Source organism: Colias eurytheme, chromosome 21 (assembly GCF_061535395.1).
Source record: "Colias eurytheme isolate Ceu_HAF_F1 chromosome 21, ilColEury1 Martin Lab GWU primary, whole genome shotgun sequence".
Taxonomy (NCBI): domain Eukaryota; kingdom Metazoa; phylum Arthropoda; class Insecta; order Lepidoptera; family Pieridae; genus Colias; species Colias eurytheme.
The window spans coordinates 2,028,055-2,051,634 of record NC_143000.1 but is presented as its reverse complement, the minus strand read 5'-3'; the positions used below and the strand labels follow the sequence as shown (position 1 = coordinate 2,051,634).

Genomic DNA, 23,580 nt, shown 5'->3' with positions numbered 1-23,580 from the left:
TTTTTTTTTCGGTATAAATATCTATATTGAGAAAAGCTGTATGTACCTTAAGCTTGATCTCTGAACAAGAAGAACAAGAGATGGCACAAAGCTTAATTTTTCAGGAAACTAAGTGTGTCGAGCAGTTTCTCTGATTAGGAATTTAAGTATCCGGCTGACCGAGAGAGATACTGGATTTTTTTTCATGTAAGGTGGAGATTGAAATCTATCGGAAGTTTCTTTTCTTATGAACTATAACAGCTGCTAACTACTAGTTTGCTCTTACTTTTCCTTGTAGTTTAGTGATTTACTTAGTTTGATTTTCCGCGAGTGTTTCATTTGAAGTAAAGAGGAATGTGTGTACATTTGGGTTGTTGAGGAAGTGATTAGGAGGAAGAGGAATTTTCACACACAAATTTAGGGGATGCGGATGAGGAAGAGGATATTTTTTTGAGGAAGAGGATGCGGATGAGGAAGCGGAAGAGGAAGCGGATGAGGATGAGGATGATAGGAAATTATAATCATAATTAAAAAACAAAAACTTTTAAAATTAAAACAAAAGCCATTCTCCTGTCTGTACATATTGATGTTTAAGGTAAGGGGAGGTTAGCTCGCCCGATCGCGAATTTACAAAGCGTCTAAGTACGAGTCTAAGTTTGAGTCACGAGCCGGACTCAGATGAGCTTTTGTTTATGCATATTACTCGAAAAAACCTAATCTATCTCAGTGCCAGAAGCGACATTAGGCGATTTCCACAAAAAAAAAACTAACTGGTAAATATTATGTAAGCTTAAACAACTTGTTTGTTTTTTAATTTAAAATGACTTTTGACACACATTATTTGGTAAAATAAGTTTCTTCTGATTATGAGAGACAATGTTATATTACAGTAGAACTCCAATTATCCGAATTAATGGGGATGATACCCATTCGGATAATCAAATTTTTGGTAAATCGGATTAAAAAAAAATTGCCATTGGAGAGAATAAAAGCTACGTTTTGATATTGCACTATTTTTTTTATTGAATTAAATGAAAGAAACATGAAATTTTCACATGTTTTAAATATTTTTGCAATCATTTTTCTTATTTCCTCTAGTGACAACGCATCTTTATCATCATCATCCTCTCCATATTCTTGTTAGGGGAAGAATAATAGCGCACTTAGACTTTTTTTGGACAATTTTTTGTGATTCGGATAATCGGCGATTCGGATAGTCGGAGTTCAGATAATTGGAGTTCTACTGTATTATGTTTAGAGATAAGTGTTAGGCGTAGATATAAATATGGCGGTAAGACTCTACTCTTTTTCGTTAATAGAGTCCGACTCGTGTTAGTCTAAATAGGCTTTGTAAATTCGCCGCCCGATCGGATCAGCATCCTCATAAATTTCCTCTAAAGTTTGAGGAAGCGATAGCGGAAGAGGATTTTTTTATTTTCATTTTTGAGGATGCGGTAACGGTAGAGGAACCCAAAATATTGCGGAACTTCCGCATTATGAGGAAGCGGAAGAGGAATCCTCAACAACCCTAGTGTACATACCATGCCCGTTGTAGATTTCGAAACGTCGGGATAAAAATTGTTAGTTGTAATTGCATTATTGATAAAACAATATGGACAATGGACATACTGGGTGACGCGTACCTAATACCTACTATAATAATTATATGTTGTTATTTTTAAAACATAAATATTTAATATTTAGTTTTATAGCATTCAAATACATTGCTCAGGCATAGCACCATAAACCGTCTGTAATAGACGCATAGGGCATCGACGACGACGAGCATTGAAATGCTTTAGAAATGAGATTTTTTTAGTGAAAAAATTCAATTACGAGACGAGATTCGAACCCGCGTCCTTTTGCTGTACTGGAGCAACGCCAATCCACCACGCCACGGACGGCCACGAAGCGCTTGGCCACGATCTCCTACTCGAAGCGAAGATGTTCTTTAGGAATAGATACTGTAATATCAATATGAGTGATAGCTTTAAAGAAGTAATTAAAATAAAATATTATGATCTCTACAATCTAGATACTTTTAAATAAGGAAAAACTTAAACAACAATTTCGTATGGCTAGTTATAGGTAGGTATTATTTTTATTGTCTGTAACCCAACTCGAGAGATCTATTTTGGTGATGTTGCAGTTGGGGGAATGTAAAGGCGTATTTTCTTTCGTTAACTTTCCAAATATAGGTATAATTGAGTGAGTCACTTATATATATGAGTTGCATCTACCTAACTGACATTATTTTATGTCCCAGTATAAAATAAGACTACCTACCCAATCCAACTTACTAGGACCGTTACAGGAAGGTGTCAGACAAAAAAAAAAATTGGCGTGGAAAGTATGATTTCCGCCACCGATCAGCACCGCCATGTGGCATGCACGGAGCGTCAACAATTATTAATATCGGCGAAAATATTTCGAAGCCGATACATACGACTTTGATTCGTAATTGATACGTTCTAGTAGGGAAAGTAGACCTTAACCTTTTGACCGCCAGAGCAAAAACGCATCGCCGTGCCCTCCACGCCAAGCCACAAATTCAATGAGATAACCTTGAAAATAGTAGGGAGTCGAAAATGTTATCGATAAACATAATAATTCACGTCTGAATATTTGAATAAACAGCTTATAACACAAAAATAATATTTATTTAACCTCATCTCCTACTGTAAAAACTTAAGACCACATTTATAGCAACTATCAACAAAAAAAATCAACCTTTTGAGATACAAAAATACATATAAAATTGCAGCAAGTTACAGCACTATTCTCTATCAGTTACGCCCCATTGGCATGTATACATGCCAATGGCGCGGGCAACCATCCTTTTTTTTATAATCTCTCGCTTCTGATTAGGGATGTGTAGCTGTATATTATTATAACTTATCGAGTTTATTTATTAAGTTTATATGAACTATAGGTATTATTGTGGAGTGTTTATTTGTAAATATCAAAACAACTATTACCTTTAAATAAAGGGAATTGCATAAAAACTACATATTTATTTTCCATCATTTAGTTTAATACTTGAGTTATTAGTTATTACAAATACTAATTATATGTAGGTACCTATTTAGGTCAATTACCATATTTTGATATGACATAGCGACAATTTGTATCATAAGAATATTCTAATAAAGGCACTGATTAGACTTATTAGGTAATAAATTTTGAAAACTGCTCGCTCACTCGCCCGCTACTCGATAAAATATTTTTACAACTTTCCGCACTTAACAACACGGCACGCGCTTACGACGTCACCAGTCCGACATGTATTCATGTCAATGGCGCAGAAGGGATTGCATATCGATACTGTGCTAGGGATGCGCATGATTGGCGAAAAGGAAAATATTCAAATCAACAATATCCACAATATAGACAATATGGTATTATACCAAAGAATGTAGTATTTACCTTTTTTCTCAGTGACTAAGCTTATATATTTTTTTTGTAGTTATTACAAAAATTAAGCGAATTAGAGTAATTTCGCTGAAATTTTAATGAAGTTACTTGAATATTACACTACATCACTAGTAGGCACGTATACATGTCATTGGCGCGAGAGAACATGCTTTTTTAGCCATTAATTAAGTTATTTTTTGTCATCAAATATTTGAATAACTACTTGGCAATTTTGTTTACTGTGTACAATTATGTAATAACTGGGGATTCAGTTCATAAACTGTATAAATAAAACACGTAAAAGTAAAGGTTTAATATGTTTAATTTGTATTTATCTATGATCTGTTTCTTGGCATGTATAGGTGTCGTTGGCGCACAGGGCACGATTGCGCATGACATCTATAGATGTCATTGGCGTTCAAAAGGTTAATAATCGTGTTGCTTTGTGGTTTCGTGGATCCTGAAACTTTCCTATTACAGTCTTAGTACCTACAAGGTAGAGTCAAAAAGAGTATGCTGATCTACGCAAAATAAATTCAGCAGACAATAAGGCATTCAATTAGTTCAGCCGTTCTTGAGGAAGGTATAATTATTATAAAGTGATGACTACTGACTAAGAGCCTATACGCACTATGCGGGTAGCCGCATTGCGGGTAGCCGTCCGGCTGACCGCAAGCACAATTATGTACGTAACCGCAGACCGCACAGTGCGCATAGAAATGAATATTACGTACATAATTGTGCTTGCGGTCAGCCGGACGGCTACCCGCAATGCGGTTACCCGCATAATGCGTATACGCTCTAATGATTAAAAACAAATGAAGTAATAAAAGGGCCCGGAGTCGGGGACTGTACGCTTTTACTCCAATTGAATGTTCTAAATTAATATGTTAAATGGTGTGGTACAATAAATGGATAAATAAATGTTACCTATATCCAACTACTTCAGCTATGGGCTGCTTAAGTAATCGGAAGATATGTTTTTCGTGATTGGTATACCTATAGGTGTGAGCGGTCTTTGCTCCTATCTGCTGTCTGCATTGAAAAATAAAACAAAGTAGGTACAATACAAGATGACATATTCCTGCCGACGAGATGACGATTTCTACTTAGGGCGGCCGTACACGGACCGCTTCAAGCAGTTGAGACTTGAGACCGACGGCTTGAAGCCACGACCGCGCGGTGAACTATGGACATTTATTCACAGCCGTACACAAACTGCTCGAGCCTTGGCGACCGCTTCAAACCGTCAACTGCGCTGTTTGTATCGACAGCTCGAGCAGACAACGACCGACTGCTCGAGCAGTCCGTGTACGTCGGTCAGCCGTTACCTGCTCGAGCCGCCCGTGTACGGCCGCTCTTATCCTAATTCTATGCTCTAAGATTCTATGATATGGCTTTAAAAGTTTAAACATTTTCAGACTTCGGTTGAGTAGTATATAATATATACTGCTAAGAAATGTATTATATTATGTACTATTATGCATTGTCCTAGTTTCCCGTTGCTTCCCAATAGGGATGTCTTGTAATTAGTCTGCTGCGAACGTGTCGCAGTAGGTACTTACAAAACGAAATTTCAGAGCAGGATAATAATTTACGGAATTTTTGTAGAAAGGAGACATTCAAAACTCTGAGCATAATAGGATCACATTAAAAAATCGCTTTTTAGTCATATAACAATTCATTTTTTAAGCCAGTACGCTTCGCCTCCTATCGCAATGACATGCGCCAACGCCAACCATGCGCCAACCAACGCTGCAAAAACATATTAAAAAAAATATTCTCCTATTGACCACAGACACACTGCAATCAAAAAAAATTACCATCGGGAATATACAATATACATACAAGTCAAATTTAACAACTACAAAGTAGTAGTAAAATAGGTACTTCACACCCTATTTAATTTTGTTTTACAAAATTAAAAAAATAATTTGGAAAATCCAAAAGTGCACTCCTCATAATTTTTTTTTAATAATATTTATTAATTATTATTTTTGTTTATTTAATAACAATTAAACCACATCGAATCAGACCCTGAAAAACGAAAGGGTTCTATTCCTGAGCATACTCAAGCGTAAGAGAAAAAAAAAGACTCGATTAGTAAAGTATTTCGGTCGCTATCGTGTTAACAAGAAAAAGGATCCGCACATACAGACACACGGACGTCCAAGACAGAACTTTTTTAAACTGTTTTTTAACTAGTTTAAATAACAAAAATGACATCAAAAATATCATGAACGTTAAAAATAGTGTTTTTTCTTAATATGTGTGTGTATGTATTATCTTACAAGTGCAATGTATGATACATAAAGACATTTTAAGTTTGAAAAATCAGATGTTTTGCGCGAAGTGACAGTAGTACCCACCTCAACGCTTCGCTTATGAGGCGTGCAATAAATAAAAATGTTAAATGAGTTCGTACTTACTAAGGTATGATATGTAGATACTATGTATAAGTATAGTAACCGATATTCAGATTATTTAAATAATGTATATTTAAATCATTATATTTACAAGTAATTCCACTTCTTACCTGAATACCTGATTAATCTTTGAACTTAAAAGGTCTATTAAAAATAATTTGATATGCTTTGTTCATTTCTTTGTTAAAACATCTTCACGACCATAAAATTACTACATATAACTAGGTAAATATTATATAGATAACATATTATTTTGCTCTATCATAGAACAAGTGACGTTAACTGCACTTGTTGTTGTATTCTAGTTATTAAAAGTTTTCATTAAAAACGTAAGTTCTTAATTCGTCTTCCTATAACATATTTAACACTGTTATAAACAAGTACTTCTAGGTAGCAATAATACATAAAATAAAAGCACAAAAACGCAGACCGCAGTGGTCTCTTATTAAATTAATACAGGTGCTCTCCAAAAATTCAACGCTAAAGGTGCAATGGAAAGCAGGTGGGTCGTTAGTACATATATAGTTAGGTATGGGAACGGAATAAGCTTGAACTTGATTCTCTATGGGCACCTATGTCGACATAAAAAATACGATCTACCCCACAGTAGGAAAAGATATAGAATTTTCTTTATAAAACTTTTCCGTTTCATTACACATTCGACGCCGCAAGAAATTTCTAAATCCACATCGGTTTCTGGAATCTGTGATCTACCCTATATGGTTGACCTCATATTTTCGGAATATAAAATATGGTCTACCCTATGTGGTCCTCTATTTTCTAGGTAGTTAACTGATTATCGCTAATTCATATTCACATATAAAAATTAGCGATAATCAGTTAATCACTGGCAACTAGTTCACAAGAAAATCGTTCGTTTGGTGCGCGGCTCACGACTCGGCCGCGGCGCGTCCGGCTTGGCATAATGACTTTTTCAAAGCCCAAATAAATGTAATATTTCGGCCTTTTATTAAACAATTTTCGTCAGTCGTCTAGCTGAGGCGCCCGAGACTGCTGCTGACTGCTGCTGCTTGACTGAAGTCAAAGGGTGAAATCCAAATGTATTTCGATAATTGCCTGATGGCTATTGCAAAACCAAAAATAAATAAATAAACCAGTTCCGCGAAGAGATTGTGTTTCGGGATTTCGGAACACATATCCCCACTCCCCATGCGTACTGGCACTGCAGCTGTACGTTTTGGATCGCTATTCTTACTTCACTACAAAGTATACTCGAGTATTTGCGTAATGCTATTGTATAGATTGGAAGAACTTTGTAAAAAAGTTATTTCCAATCTATACGTGATTAGTTTCACACCGTTGCGTGCTGGCCTTGTATAGAATGGAAAGACGCGGCGAGACTCCAGCGCAGCCGTTCAATTCGCAGACTCAAACCAGTCCAAACCTATAATATTAATTTAGTAACCAACGGGGTTTACAGTGATAATATGGTGACATTTCTTAGTTTTATATTGAAAATTTGAAAAATTGTTAAATTTTAGGGGATAAATAATATTCAACACGGGAATTTATTTACACTGGTGACTGGTGAGCTTATTTATGGAAAAAAAGTAATAATAATAATAATAATAAACACTTTATTGCACACACAAACAAAACAAAATCAAACAAAAAAATACAAACAAAGTAATTTAGAGCGGTACAAAATAGGCGGCCTTATCGCTAAGAAGCGATGTCTTCCAGGCAACCTTAGGATATAGGAAAAGTTTGCATAAAAATAAACAATTGGAAAGTAGAAGGAGCATAGCGAAACATAATAAAAGGTGCAAATAAAAGTAGTAAATAGATACATAAATACAAATATTAAAATATACATAGCGAATAAAGAAAAAGAACAGGATAAGAGTAACTAAGTAAGATAGATAAGAAAGAATGAAACATTTACTTAAACGTTGTGAAGATAATGCTGTTTGACTTGATATTTAAAAGAGCTTATAGATTGAGCTTTCCTGATGTTTAATGGGAGCGAGTTCCACAACCTTACAGCTTGCACGGTAAAGGAAGCATCGTAAAAACGGGTTTTGTGAGCGGGCATGCGAAGCGTAAGGTTGTCCAAGGAGCGTAGATCGAGTTCATGGGAAGAACCCAAGAACACGAATCTGTTTTTAAGGTAGGATGGGGATCTAGGATCAAAAAGGATATTGTAAAGAAGGGAAAGGATGTGAGCATTCCGGCGAAGTCGGATGGGCAGCCAATTGAGTTTCGAGCGATATTCGGAGATATGGTCATATTTGCGCAAGCCAAAGATGAATCTGATTGCAAAATTTTGAAGTCGTTCTAATTTATTAAGTAGCTCCTCATTAAGGTCTGGAAAGCATGCATCACCATAATCAAGGATAGAAAGCAACAGAGACTGCGCCAGCACAATCTTCGTAGGAACAGGTAAAAAGTTGCGCAGTCGACGTAAAGAGGAGGTAACTCCAAAAATCTTACGACTTACTTGTTTAATGTGTTCAGTCCAAGACAAGCTTTGATCGATATAAATACCGAGATTTTTAACAGAAGTACTATAAGGAACTGGGACTCCATCGATTGAAATATGAGCCAAATCCGAAAAACAAATCTTTGAAAGGAAATGAGAACTGCCTAAAATTATAACTTGGGTCTTTTCAGGGTTTAATTTGAGACCATAGGCGTGAGTCCAGTCGACAATGGATTGAAGATCAGTGTTGATGCGAGTAATCGCTTCTTCAAGATTTTCCATTGACGAATGGGTATAAATTTGTAGATCGTCTGCATACAGATGGTAGAGAGAAGATAATTTAGAAGAAATAGAGTTGATAAAAATACTAAAAAGGAGGGGTGACAACACGCCGCCTTGAGGGACGCCAGCAGAAACATCAGACCAAGAGGAATAAGATTCATCTACTCTAACGCGCTGCCGACGACCCTGCAAGTAACTACGAAACCAACCAACCACCGCAGGAGATACGTTAAGAGAACTAAGCAGAGCCAACAGGATATCAAAGTCAACGGTGTTGAAGGCATTAGAGAAATCGAGGAGAGCAAGGATAGTTAGCTGCTTATTGTCCATTGCCATACGAATATCCTCTGTAACTTTGACAAGAGCAGTAACCGTGCTATGACCCGTCCGAAACCCTGATTGAAAAGGATCTAAGAGGGAATTATAGTTCAGAAAGGAGCACAGCTGTTGATGAACTAACCTTTCTAGAACTTTAGATAGGAATGGGAGAACGGAAATAGGACGAAAATCGGAGAAATAAGATGGATTATTTTTTTTAGGGAGTGGAATGATGAACGCATCTTTCCAGGTCTGAGGAAAAGAACTCGAAGATAGGGAGAAATTAAGGATGTGAGTAAGTATGGGAAGGATAATATCAAGAATGGGTAGAATCATAGCACGGCCAATACCATCACAGCCGAGGGCATTCGAGGCGATGGCCAAAGTATTCTTCTTAACGTCACTGGCAGTGAAAGGTACAAGAACGAACGGAGGAGAATCAGGAGTTTGCATGGTGGAAAGAAGTTCAATGGTATCGGTTTTAGTTTTACAGTCCAAAGTAGACATTGACGATGAGAAATGTTTGTTAAGGTGATCTAAATTTAAATTTACAGGAAGTGAGTTATTCTGCGATTTACCAACTCCAAGCGTTTTTAAGAATTTCCAAGTAACTGAAGTGTTGCCGCTCTCAACGGATTTGTGAATGTGGCGTCGTTGTGCATCTCTACACATCGTATTACAGCGATTACGAATAGCTTTATATTTTTCTCGATTGGAGTCCGAGTTATTCAGTTTAAATTTGGCTTTCGCCAGATTTTTTTTGTGAACAACGGATCTAAGTTCATCTGTTAGCCATGGAGCAGGACAATGCTTAATTTTAACTGCTTTAATTGGTGCATGGTTGTCGTACAATTGTGTTAACAGTAAATTAAAAGCGGACACCTTGGAGTCTATGCAGTTGACAGATGTGACAGGTGACCAGTCAATTTTTTGAGCATCATCACACAGACGCTCAACATCCATTCCTCGAAAACTGCGCTGTAACAATACTTTGTGCTTTCTTTTCGGAGGACGAACACGGTAAGAAAGGAAGACAAGGTCATGGAAAGAGAAAGCATCAGCAGTGCACTGACCGTGCTTGGAGACAAGATCAGGAGAGGAAACAATAATTAAATCAAGGAGAGAAGGACAGCAGCCAGGAGCAAAATGAGTGGGATTAAGAGGAAGGATATTGAGGTCACAGGAGGATACAATATTTTTAAGCTTGTCACTGCGGATGTCATTTCTAAGGAGGCAAGTATTGAAGTCCCCCATAAAAATGACATGATCATAAAGAGGACGTACATTCTCTAGCGTTTTTTCAAACGCTGGAAAATAGTTAAAGAGAAGGGAAGGAATATAGAAAACTCCTAAAAGAAGTTTAGTACGGGAAATCATGACTTCAATTAGCAAGTGTTCGGCCTCGTCAATTGGTGGCGGTTGTGGAGATGTGCTAATAATGGAGAAAGCCAGGTCGGAACGTAAATATATAGCAACTCCACCACCCACCCGATTGGTACGGTCGTTACGAACTAAATTGAAGCCAGGTAAGGAGTAAGAGGTAGAGGAAAGGCAAGGTTTGAGCCAGGTTTCGGAAATAAGGATAGCGTGAAGGGAGTTACAACTAAATGATGCAAGCATATCGGTGAAATGTGCCGGAATACTCTGAGCGTTGATATGGATAACATTAAAATTGTTTGAAACATCGGAAAATGTAGAAGTCAAACATTTATCAAGTGGTGGTATGTCAATACTCTGAAAACTAACATCACAACTAAGAGCGCTTACGAAGGAATCACAATCACTATCATTCAAAGACGAAATGTTGGAAATAAATAATTTATAATATTAATATATAAAAGAAATTTGTATTTATATATAAATAAATAATATCAAATATATAAAAAAAATATATACTTTTCCTATACCCGCCAGCTACATAGAAAAAAAAAAAAAGTTTTCAACAAACAAGTAAACACAAATTAAACAAAAACATGAAACGGAACGTACTGAACATTACAAACAAAATTGACATTACGGTTGACATTGATTCACTGACATTTGACATTAGACATTTACGACAAGTCAAAACAATAATAAGTCATAACAAGAGTGACATATAAAAAACGTGTGAAGTGTAGAAATTAATTAATTGACTACGGGGGTAATTTAACTTGCCGAGGGCACAGATAAAAAAAAAGTGACACAGAAAATAGATACAATTACAACAAGAAGATTACAACAAAGATAAATATTATGAATACTCATTTAATGAAAGGTTATAAGGGCTCACTTTCGTCCGATTCTTTTGGGCCGGGTGTTACCTGAACCCTTAGGCACTGGAGCAGCAACGGATGCAGCGTTTGGAGCCTCAGCTACTGGATCGCTGACGATAACGTCGAGTTCATCAGAACTTGTGACCCGGTGTCTTACACCATCGGCGGTTCTCACAATAATGTTTCCATCCTGGGTCCAACAGTTAGAAATCCCAAATTTCTTACGAGCCAACATAAACGTATCGTGCCGAGCTTTTGTGAGAAATTCGGAAATAGTAATTCCCGAATTTTTAAGGCAAGTTTTGGAGAACCATACCCGATCTCGAACTGGCACACGGTCAAATTTTACAATAATTGGCCTGTTTCTATCAGCCGAGTAATGGCCCAAGCGATGACAACGACTAAATGACTCAGCATTAACATCTGGCAGTTCAAGGCGCTCGACAATAACTTTAGCCACAAGATCAGCGGTGTTCTCCTTCTTCTCTTCGGCAATACCATGAAAGAGGAGCATCTTGCGTCGAGAGCGAGTCTCCTGCTGGTCCGAGATTTTCAGCAATAACTCCACTTGTGCATGTAGCGTTTTGAGTGAGGAAGTTACAAATGTGCGAAACAAATTAAAATCAGTTGTGTTCTCACCCGAAGTTGTTTCATTGTTGAGTAGCTTCCTTTCAAATTCTGCCATTTTAGTGTTGAAATTAACAGTCATCTCTGACAAAGTGTGCTTAAGTGACTCCATGATAATAGTAGTTTGAAATAAAACTTGTAAGTTGTTGATTAGAGTGAAGAATAAAGGAGAATGATGCTGGTAGGTATAGCTTTTACACAATCATAAGTTTACACTGAGAAATCAAGTGAAAATATTTAAAAATTGAATTTTTAGTAGAGCAGTTAAAATTTGATGTTGCTAGGTTCACAACTACCCTCCAAAAAAAACTACCCTCCAAAAAAAACGTAAAGTACCTACACTTAAATATATTATAAGGATATCGTGAATCAAAGCAAATTTGAAACACATTAAAATTAATCCCAATTAAATAAGAAAAATGTATGCGTGTACTAGAGTACACACGTAAGAAGTGAAACTTCTTTATGACCTTAAAAATGTCACGCGTACGGCGTAACGCAAAAATGTCACGCGTACGGCGTAACGCAAAAATGTTACACATTAATTTTTTGTCCAACCCCGATAAAGAAGTTTCACTTCAATAAAATGGAAAATGATAGGCAAATACGTTAAGAAATTTAGAATTACATAATATATGAATACTATTAATTAAGAATGCTGTTAATTAATTAAGAACATCGGACAATTTATTATATAACTACATACTTACCTAGTTACTGAATAAACAATGATCGTCAATTTTTACGAGCAAAAAATGGAGCTTGCAATTTTGCATAAAAATACAAGTAAAAAAAAATGGATAACTTCAACAATATTGTAGCTAGTCGCGGTAGAAAATAGTTACACATATCTTGTTATTAGGTATACATAGTTAGGTACATACATAGCAGTGTTGATTTCAGCGACAAGTAGCGGACATTGGATCTCGAATTTTAATTAGGTAGGTACTTAATGCCGGGTCCAGACTGGTGAAACGACATGCAATGTAGAGGAATTGATACCGGCGCTACTTTTCAAAATTGGGTATTTGATTTCAGCTCCCTCCCTTCTCCGAACACCCCGAAAACTGTGCGATAGGGACAAATGCACCTTAGCTGCTCCCCCCCCCCTCCCCCTCCCTAGCTAGATAAAATAGTCGAGCTCTCGTATTTCCCGGTTTTCTCCTCCAATCCTAAACCGATTAAAAAACAATATTGGTTTGTGAAGGACTTGCTCTATTTCTGTACCTACGTTTTTTATTTTTTTCACAATGATTTAGAAAATTGTACACTAGTCAATTTACGGCGGGAAATATTTAGGTAGACAATTTTGGTGATTTTTGAAGTATTTACTTAAATTAAAAATAGTTTACATCCATTCCAGTAAAGTATATTTAATGGCGCTGTTTCATAATTAGCTAAGCTTTTATTCAACAGATAAGCTCTATATTTTGGCTTAACTTTTACCTACATTGTCAAGCACCCTGATGCTTCAAGTGAGCCGATTAATAAATAAAGCAAAATAAAATAAGGATTAGTTATTTCCCTTCACACAAATAAATCTAATCGATAATTAAAATTTGCTATAGATTTAATACACAACTATCCGCCAACCTGCGCTTGGCCAGCGTCGTGAATGGAACGTGCATAAACCCTCATAGGAGGCCCGTGTCCCAGCTGTGGGAATATATAATACTAGCGGTCCGCCCCGGCTTCGCCCGTGGTACATATTTACGTTTTCTCTACATAAGAACCATCCTCGTACTTTAAGGAATATAATAAAAAAAGAAGTATCGAAATCGGTCCACCCGTTCACGCGTGATGCCGCGGCCGTGACAACTCGAAACGGGTTTCATTTTTATATCTTATATATAAAATTCTCGTGTCACAATGTTAGTCTGCATACTCCTCCGAAACGGGTGGACCGATTCTCATGAAATTTTCTGTGCATATCGGGTAAGTCTGAGAATCGGCCAACATCTATTTTTCATATGTACCACGGGCGAAGCCGGGGCGGGCCGCTAGTGTATATGTCACGGCTAAAGGTAGGTGAGAACATAAACTTACACCCCCTCTACACTACTCGCGAAGTTGAACGAGGTTAGACGAATAGAATAATCTAGAGAGGCACTTCGGCTTACTTCGTCCAACTTTACCTCGCCTCGGCCGACTTCCGTTTGTTGTCGGTTTTTGCGCCCGAGTCAAAGGGCACGAAGTTACCTGAAGTTCGTTCTGAATATAAATGTATGCGCTCTCGCGAAGTTGGACGAGTGTGTAGTGTAGCACCGCGGACTTCGGCCGAGTACTTCGCCGAGGAACTTCGCGAGTAGTGTAGAGGAGGCATTAAGATTAGCCGGCTAAACTTAGGTTTATTTTCGACGAGGTGTTAATGTTAGTTTGTTCTATCTTTAGCCGGCTAAACTTAAGTGTAACCGCAGGCCCGTGGCTAAAAATGTCGGGGTGGGTAGATTTGGTTAGCGCCGGGCCGGTGGAGGGCTTGAGGGGCCCGCACAGTGCCAGAAAACACTCGCCCTGTTCCTTACATGTATTATAGTAACCAAATCTACCCACCCCGACTCAGGGCAGAAAGCTGGTGGCTAGGTTAGGTTAGGTTAGAACTCTTAAGACCCGCACGAGCCGAGCGAGCGCAGCGAGCGTGCTGCGGCAGCAGCCGGCGAAGTGCCAGAAAACACTCGCCCTGTTCCTTACATGTATTATAGTAACCAAATCTACCCACCCCGACATTTTTAGCCACGGGCCTGCGGTTACACTTAAGTTTAGCCGGCTAAAGATAGAACAAACTAACATTAACCCTTAATAGGGCGGAGGTAAAAAATATTAAAAAAACAGTTTTTGTGTTATTATTTATTCGTATATTAGGACCTATTTTAATCGTATTCAAGAAAATCTAAGAATATATAATCATAAGTACGCGAAAATTGGGTGGTAATTATTTGACCTTAGCCCGTCAAGGTACAAGAACTAGAGCTGCTACAGTCCCTAGCTTCTCTTTCTTCTGGAGCAATATGAAAGCTTTTGAAGCATGGTGTAGCACATAAAGCTACTTTGCAGATGTTACAAATAATTCTCGATCGTTTTTGAATGCTTTTCGTGCTACATAATCGACATCTAGTAAATTTTTCCTGGTTTTCTGGGTAGTGTGGTACAGAAGAGCGTCTGATTTCAGCGGGTACTCCGAAATTCCCACCTTGTTTATTCTTGAAAATAATACTTGTTGTTCTTTTTTTGCATGTGAATCCATCTATTAGACTCCGAGCCAAACGCATATTTACAGTTAGCACTTTGGTATGCTATGCCTTGGAATCTTATCTGACCAATTTTGTTAGTGCCCCAAAGTGGTTCTTCCGAGATACTTTCGTCACTGCTTTCAATATCGGAGAGATTTCCTTCTAAAATTATCTCGATTGCAGTGTCCGAAAGCTTCTTTTTCTTGATGTTAGTATTCGACATTTTCTGAAATAGCAATTGCGAGAAGGGTAATGGTAACTATATAACCACCAAATACTATAGTATGTCGGTGTAACCAGGCAATGGTATAAGTTTTACCACCGAGTTTACAATGATTTTCTGAATAGTACAAACTTCATTTCAAAAATTACTATAACAGTCATGCAGCTAAACATATTCAATAATGCTACCAAATATCACAAAACCATTTACCGGAATCTTAGTAGAACAAAATTATAACTAACGCAACCACATGCCTCCAATTTTCAAATTTTTTCGATACTTTTTTTTTAATTGTTGGTAGTTTGTAAACTTTTTCAGTTACGTTATTGCCAGGTCTAATAAAAGTTTATACGCTATTTACACCTTCCAAAAGATGAATTTATGAAATCATGCATAAAACGTTCCTTGGTTTATGGTCAATAAACTGAGGTGGTAACCAATTGGCCTTTGCCCTATTAAGGGTTAACACCTCGTCGAAAATAAACCTAAGTTTAGCCGGCTAATCTTAAGTTTATGTTCTCACCTACCTTTAGCCGTAACATATACATATTATATAGATGAGCTGATCTTACAAGCGAGTAATATTAACTTGAATGTTTGAATATGTCTTTGATGAACGTATTTTGATGATAGGTAGGTACTCGTCAGTCGTCAGTGATGTACCTAAGTAGCGTATGTACTATGTACCAGAATAATATAATACCTACGGAAATGCTTGTCCGTGGATGAAACTGTATAATACCTAACTAGTATTTTATAAATTGTTTATAATAATTAGGTTGATACCTACAATTTTTTAATAATTATTTTGATATTTTCTCCATCTCAACATATGGATGTTGCGTGAATAGTTAGGTATTTAAAGATTTTTTAATGGTTTGCAAGCAAATGTTATAACACTTACCTATTATAGGTACCTACTACACTACACTATTTAGCAATTCTAGGTTCAAATTGTAATTCCAAACAATTGTTAGTTACACAAATCTCATTAAAATTGGTCCAACCGATTGTTCAGTGACAAACACACATATAGGAGAAATATTAAGTTTATAATATGTACCTACCTACATAAATACATATTGTAGAAGTAAGATGTGAACACCAGCTAAACGATTTTTAAATTACCTAACTCAAAATGCAGAATATCTAAGTGCAATGCCGCAATGGTTATAACTACATATTTGTGACATATATTTTATTCTGTTTCAAGTGGGGGCGAGCCATTGCCCTTTTTAAAAACATAAATGCTCATTGCTTTCGAATCCTTTTAATGATAGTAGTGTATAGAATAGTACATATTTGTTAACTAATAATATTGGCTTCCTATATGCTTTCCTGTATTCGCGGTATTTTTCGAGTGTCGAGAGTTCCCAGCTCCTGCTACAAATTTCAGTCTGTTTACATGTTTAAAATGATTACTGCTTCCGAATCGGTGGTAAATGTTAAAAATATGTAATGACGTTTCAAAAGTGCTTCTAGGAGAAGTCTAATTGAATAAATAAATGTTTGAGTTTTGAGTTTGAATATAATTATTGATTAATTACTATCTATTGTTCATGAAATATACCAAAAAATATGAGTTTCTCAAATAGGTACACCTACCTACCTGTAGGTAATAATCACATACTTATTAATAATCAACATGTATTTAATTTACTAGCGTTCCACCCGCGGCGTATCCCGCTTTGTCTAAAACCTAAAAAATCATATACTAAAACCTTCCTCATTAATCACTCTATTTATTAAAGAAAACTGCATCAAAATCCGTTGCGTAGTTTTAAAGATTAAAGCATACATAGGGACAGAGAAAGCGACTTTGTATAAACTATGTAGTGATGATGCACCTAGTTATGTGTTCGTTTAGGTATTCTTTTCACTAAAATTTAATCTTGATGTTTGCTTACACTTATAATGAATAAATATTTGAAGTATTAGATCATAGTAAGAATCAGACCATAATATGGAAGGGCTTAGTTTACATAAAAGAATAAATACGGTCTGAGTAAGTAGTTACACGAGAAATTTGTTGACAATTTTTTTTCAAAAATCCAATTTAAATCTTATATTATATAATATAATGTCACAATGTTAGTCTGCATACTCCTCCGAAACGGGTGGACCGATTCTCATGAAATTTTCTGAGCATATCGGGTAAGTCTGAGAATCGGCCAACATCTATTTTTCATATGTACCACGGGCGAAGCCGGAGCGGGCCGCTAGTGATTTATAAATCTTAATCTACCTAACTACTATTATTATGGGTAAATTTGTGAGAATGGTTGGATGTGTGTATATTTGTTCCTCTTTCACGGGTAAACTATTGAACCGATATTTATAACACTAGGCAGTGATGAAAGATGTTGCTTATGTCCCAGAATATGATATAAGCTATAAATTTACTTACTTTTAGTATATATGCTATCTGAATGCTATATATTAATACAGGTAAAGCTAGTACCTTATAATGATTACTACACTCTGAAACTACAGAAGTCCTAAATACTAATAGATAGTGTTTTGTATTACATACATTAATAGTTATTAGACTACGTACGCAATAAAAATATAAATGCAGACAAACCATTTATTAATAATTGAGAATACACAATAATGATTCATTTTATTTTGTTACAGTACGGATGAAGACGCACGGCAAGCGATGATGCTAGATGGCGGTAAAATCAAAGAGATTCAAGTGAAGCTGCTGCTGAGTTCCCGCTCAGAGATGCATAAGGTCATAGAAGCGGCGCGCCAAAGCGTGCCCCTCATGAGCCTGGCTGCTCCTTCACCGGTGCCCACCCCTGTGACAGCCGCGCCCGTTCAACCAGCGGCACCCACCCCTCCTGCTATCACCCCGTTCTCTGCAGCACTCGGCTCTAACTCCATGTCAGGCTTTGGCATCCCCGGTATCGGCAATCCACAAGAAATACCCCAGCCCGCTGTAATCGAACCACCTATTCCACTCTTCAGCCCTACCCGTAGCCAATCGCCTGATGAAGACAAGGAGAAGGAATCAGACAAATCGGATAAAAAACGCAAAGATGATAGGCGGCGAACTAGATCTCGCTCTCGGTCGAGATCACGGGATAGAGACAGGAAAGAAAGAAAGAGAGATCGCAGAGATCGTTCCCGCTCCAGGGATAGGAGGCGCCGTGATCGCAGTAGAAGTAGAGATCGCCGCGATCGCAAGAGAGATAGGAAAGATCGCAGCCGGTCCCGCGATCGATCACCTCGTCGATCCCGCGATAGACGTAATCTCGATAAGAAATCTCCACCACAGAACTCTCAAGATAGAACCATGGACGGTATGAGCGATGCAAGCCGCTCGCCTTCACATTACACTGCCATGGCTAAGAGTATCCAAGCTCAACTCGCTGCCCTGCCTAACCCGACCCTCCCTAACGGGCCTCTCGCCAGTGTCAACGTGGCCACTAGATTCAACGACCCGACGATGGCCGAAGCATTAAGTAAACTGCAAGAATTAGGGAAGAAAAGAAATCCTAATGCATTTCAAGGTGAACCGCAGAATGGGAATAAATTCGTAAGCGCTCGCGGTGGTGCTACCGTGGCGCGGGGAGGAGGAAGCTTCCGTAAGAGCAGATTTGATCCTATTGATCAGAACAAAGATTGTTGCGTTGTCATAAAAAATGCTCAAAATCATACGAGCTACGGTGACGTGCGCCGCTTCTTCCCATACATGATCGACAAACATGGTATCAAAATGATCAACGATAACATGGGTCGCCGCACCGGAACTATTTATGTACGGTTTTGTGATTCCCAATCCAAACAGTTAGCATTGCAACGTAAGAACAACGAGCTAAAGGGAGCTAAGGTTGTAGTAGAGAGCTTAGATGACAGTGTATATGATGCGGCAGTCGATTCCTTTTTACCCTTCAGGGCTGAGAACGACACGGATGAAGACCATGCAAAGTTAGAAGCAGAGAAAAACAATACTTTGCAAAGTTTCAGCATACTAAAATTGTCCGAATTGCCCAATTTTGTTAAAGAACACGAAATTATTAAAGTGTTCAGTGATTTCTCATTACTGTCCATAATATTAGACGATTGTAGAACGACTCGGACAAAAACTGCTTACGTTCAATTCGTAAAGCCAGAAGATGCCAAAGTGGCTTTCGAACGAAAAGAGAGTTATACATTTGGAAGACGTCAAGTGTCTCTCACTCCATTGACACAAGAAGAATTTGAAAATATAAAACCGAAAGCGGAGAAGGCTGACGGTCCCCAATTAGATACAATGCAGAATAATCAAGAAAATAATATGTCGATTCCGCGAGACCCGCGCCAGCGCCGGCCGCAGCTGGACAACGGCTCTGCAGCGCCCGTCGCGCCCATGATACCAGTGCACCAGCAGCCCCAGGGTTTCTTCCCAAATCCTTCTTTCCCACAAAATATGGGACAACCGTTCCCAGGCGCGGCGCCGCAATACAGGGTACAATATCCTGCCCCCGGGATAGGAGACCCCAGAACTGCGGCAGCTAACTGGAACAACCGGCCACCGTTCCCGAATCAACCTAACGTTCAATTCCAAACCAAACCGCCCACTATCAACAACCAACGGGCCGTCACCGTCAATATGGAAGAAGAGCCGCTCGACTCGGTTCTTATGAAAGGTCTGCCGAGAGAAGCGACAGACCGAACTATCGTAAATTTCCTATCAGATACGGGTGCGGTGCCGGCTAGAATACATCTAATGTTGGACGGAAGCGGCATGCCTTCCGGTGATTGTTTTTGTGAATTCAGATCGACGCAAGAAGCGAGGCAAGCCGTCACGAAGCACGGTCAAATGTTAGACGGCTGTAGAATCACAGTCGATTTGGTAACTCGCGGTGTCGTTGAAGAAGCCCTAGAGGGACCGAAAGAGGGCAAAAATCCTCCTCCTGGACCTAGTCTACTCGGCAGCGCTCCACCGTTCTTCGAAGTGCCGCGCTTCGCCGGTCCCGGCCAACCGTTCAGAGGCCGCGGGGGCTTCGATAGAGGAGGCTTCGACCGCGGAGGGTTCAGAGGCGGTTTCGACCAAGGCCGTGGCGGGTTCGACAAGAGCCGCGGCGGTTTCGATCAGGGACGCGGCGGGTTCGACATGAGCAGGGGCGGGTTCAGAGGTCGCGGCGGTTGGATGGATCGCGGCAGAGGGTTCGATAGAGGCCGGGGCCGTGGCTTCGGGCGAGGTCGAGGGGGCTTTACCAACGGCGACCCGCGCCCGCCGATGCCGATGAACGAGCAAGAGGAGCAGGACCCGGCGCTCGAAGACTTCGGAACTCCGGGCTGCGTGGTCTCCATGGAGAACGTGCCCTTCCGCGCTACAGTCGATGACATCTTAACGTTCTTCACGGAATTCGAGTTGACCCAAGACGACGTGATAAGGCGGTACAACGAGCGCGGTCAGCCGACGGGCGACGCGCGGGTCGCGTTCCGCACGCCGTTCGACGCGCAGCGAGCTGTCAAGACGCGACAGATGAACACCATCTTCGATAGGCGAATCAACCTCACGATTCTCTAGCCCCTAGCCACTGACCAGAGTGTCAGTTCAGATGAATCGGACAGTGTGTACGTGAGAGACTTAACGAGCGCATAACCCACCGGCGTAAGTGTGGACAGTGTGATCGGTGAACGTGTAAATAAACTACGATCCGTAGTAATCAGTGTAAGAATTTAAATTTAGGGAAATCTAGAACGTTTTCTAGATTACAACAATATTTGTGCACATAAGTGGCTTTGTTACGTTCCATACTACGTTATCGTTTAAAACGCGCTAGTGTAGATATTTTGTAATTAATTGAATTTAGGATTAGGTATGTGAATACTGAATACTGACTGTGTAATAGAAATAAAAGACTTTCATAACTTAATTCGTGTATTTATTTTCTCAAAAACCAACACAACCAGAATAACATATTGCTATGTCGCAAGGTAAATGTGCAAAAGGTAACTTTTACATGTTTTAAATATATCATTGTAATTAAAGTTTCAAGACGACTTCACATGAACCTTGCGACACAAGAAATTCACAAACAGAGAGCATTCCACAAAGTTACAATAGAAACAGACGAATTTTACACATTGAACAAAACAAGCAAAAAGCACTTAACAAATTTTGTGAATAATTCTTTACAAAACATTGAGTATGACTACCGAGTGGAGTCTAGCAATAACTTAGACAATTTATTTTGTGAGATGCGTAGACATAGACAACAATTACAACACAAGCATTCACATAATTTTATGATAATAAGTAGACATTCGTAGGAACACTATTACAAACTATTTTTTGGGATAACAAGCAACTTGTTGGCGAAATACCAATCCATATAAATAGCTTAGGCTACAACATTTCTGTATCAAAACTTCTGACATTCGCACTATATTTTATAAAATTATAAGCTAAAAACAAAAACGTGGTAAAGCGTTTGTTCAATTTGCAGTTCGAGTAAACAGTTGTTACTTTTAGCATAATTCATTGAATATTGTGTAAAATATAATTGAAAGTAAATCTCAGCTTGCTTTGCTAAATCTCTATTTAATAAAATAAAATTGATCGAACGCCTCACCACTACTTACTCTACGTGCCCTAACTATGTATATAGTATAAAACACATTATACAATTCGGAGTTTCGTTCTAGCAAGGTTTTATATCCAAAATTTTCTATATCCCTATTTCAAAAGGATTATACGCTATATTTCAATTTACTATAATAATATACACTGGGTACATACAATTAGTTTTATACATTAATATTTGACTAATATTCCGTTTCTATAAGTTTCAATAAAATTTCTCAAATATTTAAGACTTTATAATATCAAGATGTAGCTGTTGAACAAAAAATTTGATAAAATTATCATCAAAAAGATCCAAAAAATAGCTAGCGAAATAACTACTAATTAACATAACGTTTAGTGAATAAATAAATTATTATTAAAATGAACATAATCATAAAACGACATAACTGTGCATTCAATAAAAAACTTGTTAAAATGCAATTCTTTAAAAATTATTCTCAACTGAAGAGGTAAAAAACATTAACAAAATATACAGTTAGATGTACGGTGGTATTCTTTCTACCGAGTTTTATTAAAAATATGGGATTATTTTATTAGGAAACACATTGAAAATCTAAATTCACATAATTCAATATTTATTTAAATATAGTATCTCGTTATTCGTAAAACATTGATTCATCGGAATAGACACAATACCTACAAATCTTAAACTATAAAACACGTATATAAATAGGATAGGTTATTCTGAAAATAGTTTAATTATTTATAATCCGCGCCAATATAGAAATAAATTAAATTTACATGATGGTGCGAGCGAGATAGCATGTGTGTCTAGTGTGCGAAAAGAATGACACGAGTCTATAATTTAATCCTTTATTGGCGCGGGTTGTACATTGCAATGTTAAATTATACTTATGTATATTTTTAGCAACTAGTAAATAGTAAGGAAAAAAGTATGAAGCTTTTTCAATAATTTTAATAAAATATTTTTATAGTTTATGGAAGTGCTTGAATTTTATGTAAAAAGACAAATTATACTCTAATTTTGGAAGATAAGTAAAAAAGTAAAAGGCAAAATCAAATTATAATTTTAATATAAAATATATTCAGATTATGTCAATCGAGGACAAAATAAATATTTAGGGTTAAAAAAAGATAATTGCGATTTTTTTTGTAAAACTATGGGTATCAAAGTATTATGTAGTTTCCCCTAAACACTAAAACCCCAAATTATGAATAAAAGAATGCATTATTTACTTAATGGTTTTCATTTAATAAGAATTATATTATATGTACAAATGGAAAATAAAATGTATCTGGTCCCACAGATTAGAAAATTATTATTATTGAATTATTAATAACCGCAATCATAGAAAATACAATAGAACTTGCAGATGAAAAAGTTAAATGTAACATTGCGAAAAATTTACAACATTTTAATTTATTGTACTTTACTATAATTAAAAATAACTCATTCAAGCGGATAATTTTTGAGAAAACATTCATATGTTAATTCTTATTTACTTTATTATTATTATATCTAAAGACTAGACAATAAGTGGTACATAACATACAAAAAAAAAGAAAAAATATATATTGTAAATTCATCTGCAAGTGCTATAAAAAGAAATTTAAAATAAATAAAAACCTAGCGAGTAAAAGAAACAGTACTAAAATTAGACTATATCTTATATATAAAAATGAATCGCAAAATGTGTTGGTAAGCGCATAACTCGAGAACGGCTGAACCGATTTCGATAATTCTTTTTTTATTATATTCCTTGAAGTACGAGGATGGTTCTTATGTAGAGAAAACGTAAACATGTACCACGGGCGAAGCCGGGGCGGACCGCTAGTTTA

The 23,580-nt window shown here is 37.5% G+C and overlaps 2 protein-coding genes across 2 annotated transcripts in view; one reads left to right on the top strand and one right to left on the bottom strand.

Moving 5' to 3' along the window:
* The window catches only part of LOC149898936 (uncharacterized), a 35,626-nt gene extending 14,559 nt beyond the window's left edge, over positions 1-21,067 (top strand). The window contains exon 3 of the mRNA XM_090114228.1: positions 17,832-21,067. Coding sequence (XP_089970354.1) covers positions 17,832-20,718 — 2,887 coding nt within the window. The 3' untranslated portion in view covers positions 20,719-21,067. The remainder of the gene's footprint in view (positions 1-17,831) is intronic.
* LOC149898937 (uncharacterized) lies at positions 11,026-11,930 on the bottom strand. Its single transcript, XM_090114164.1, has one exon. It carries the CDS (start codon positions 11,854-11,856, stop codon positions 11,131-11,133), a length of 726 nt encoding a protein of 241 aa, XP_089970290.1. The 5' UTR covers positions 11,857-11,930; the 3' UTR covers positions 11,026-11,130.
* Positions 21,068-23,580: the final 2,513 nt, after the last annotated feature.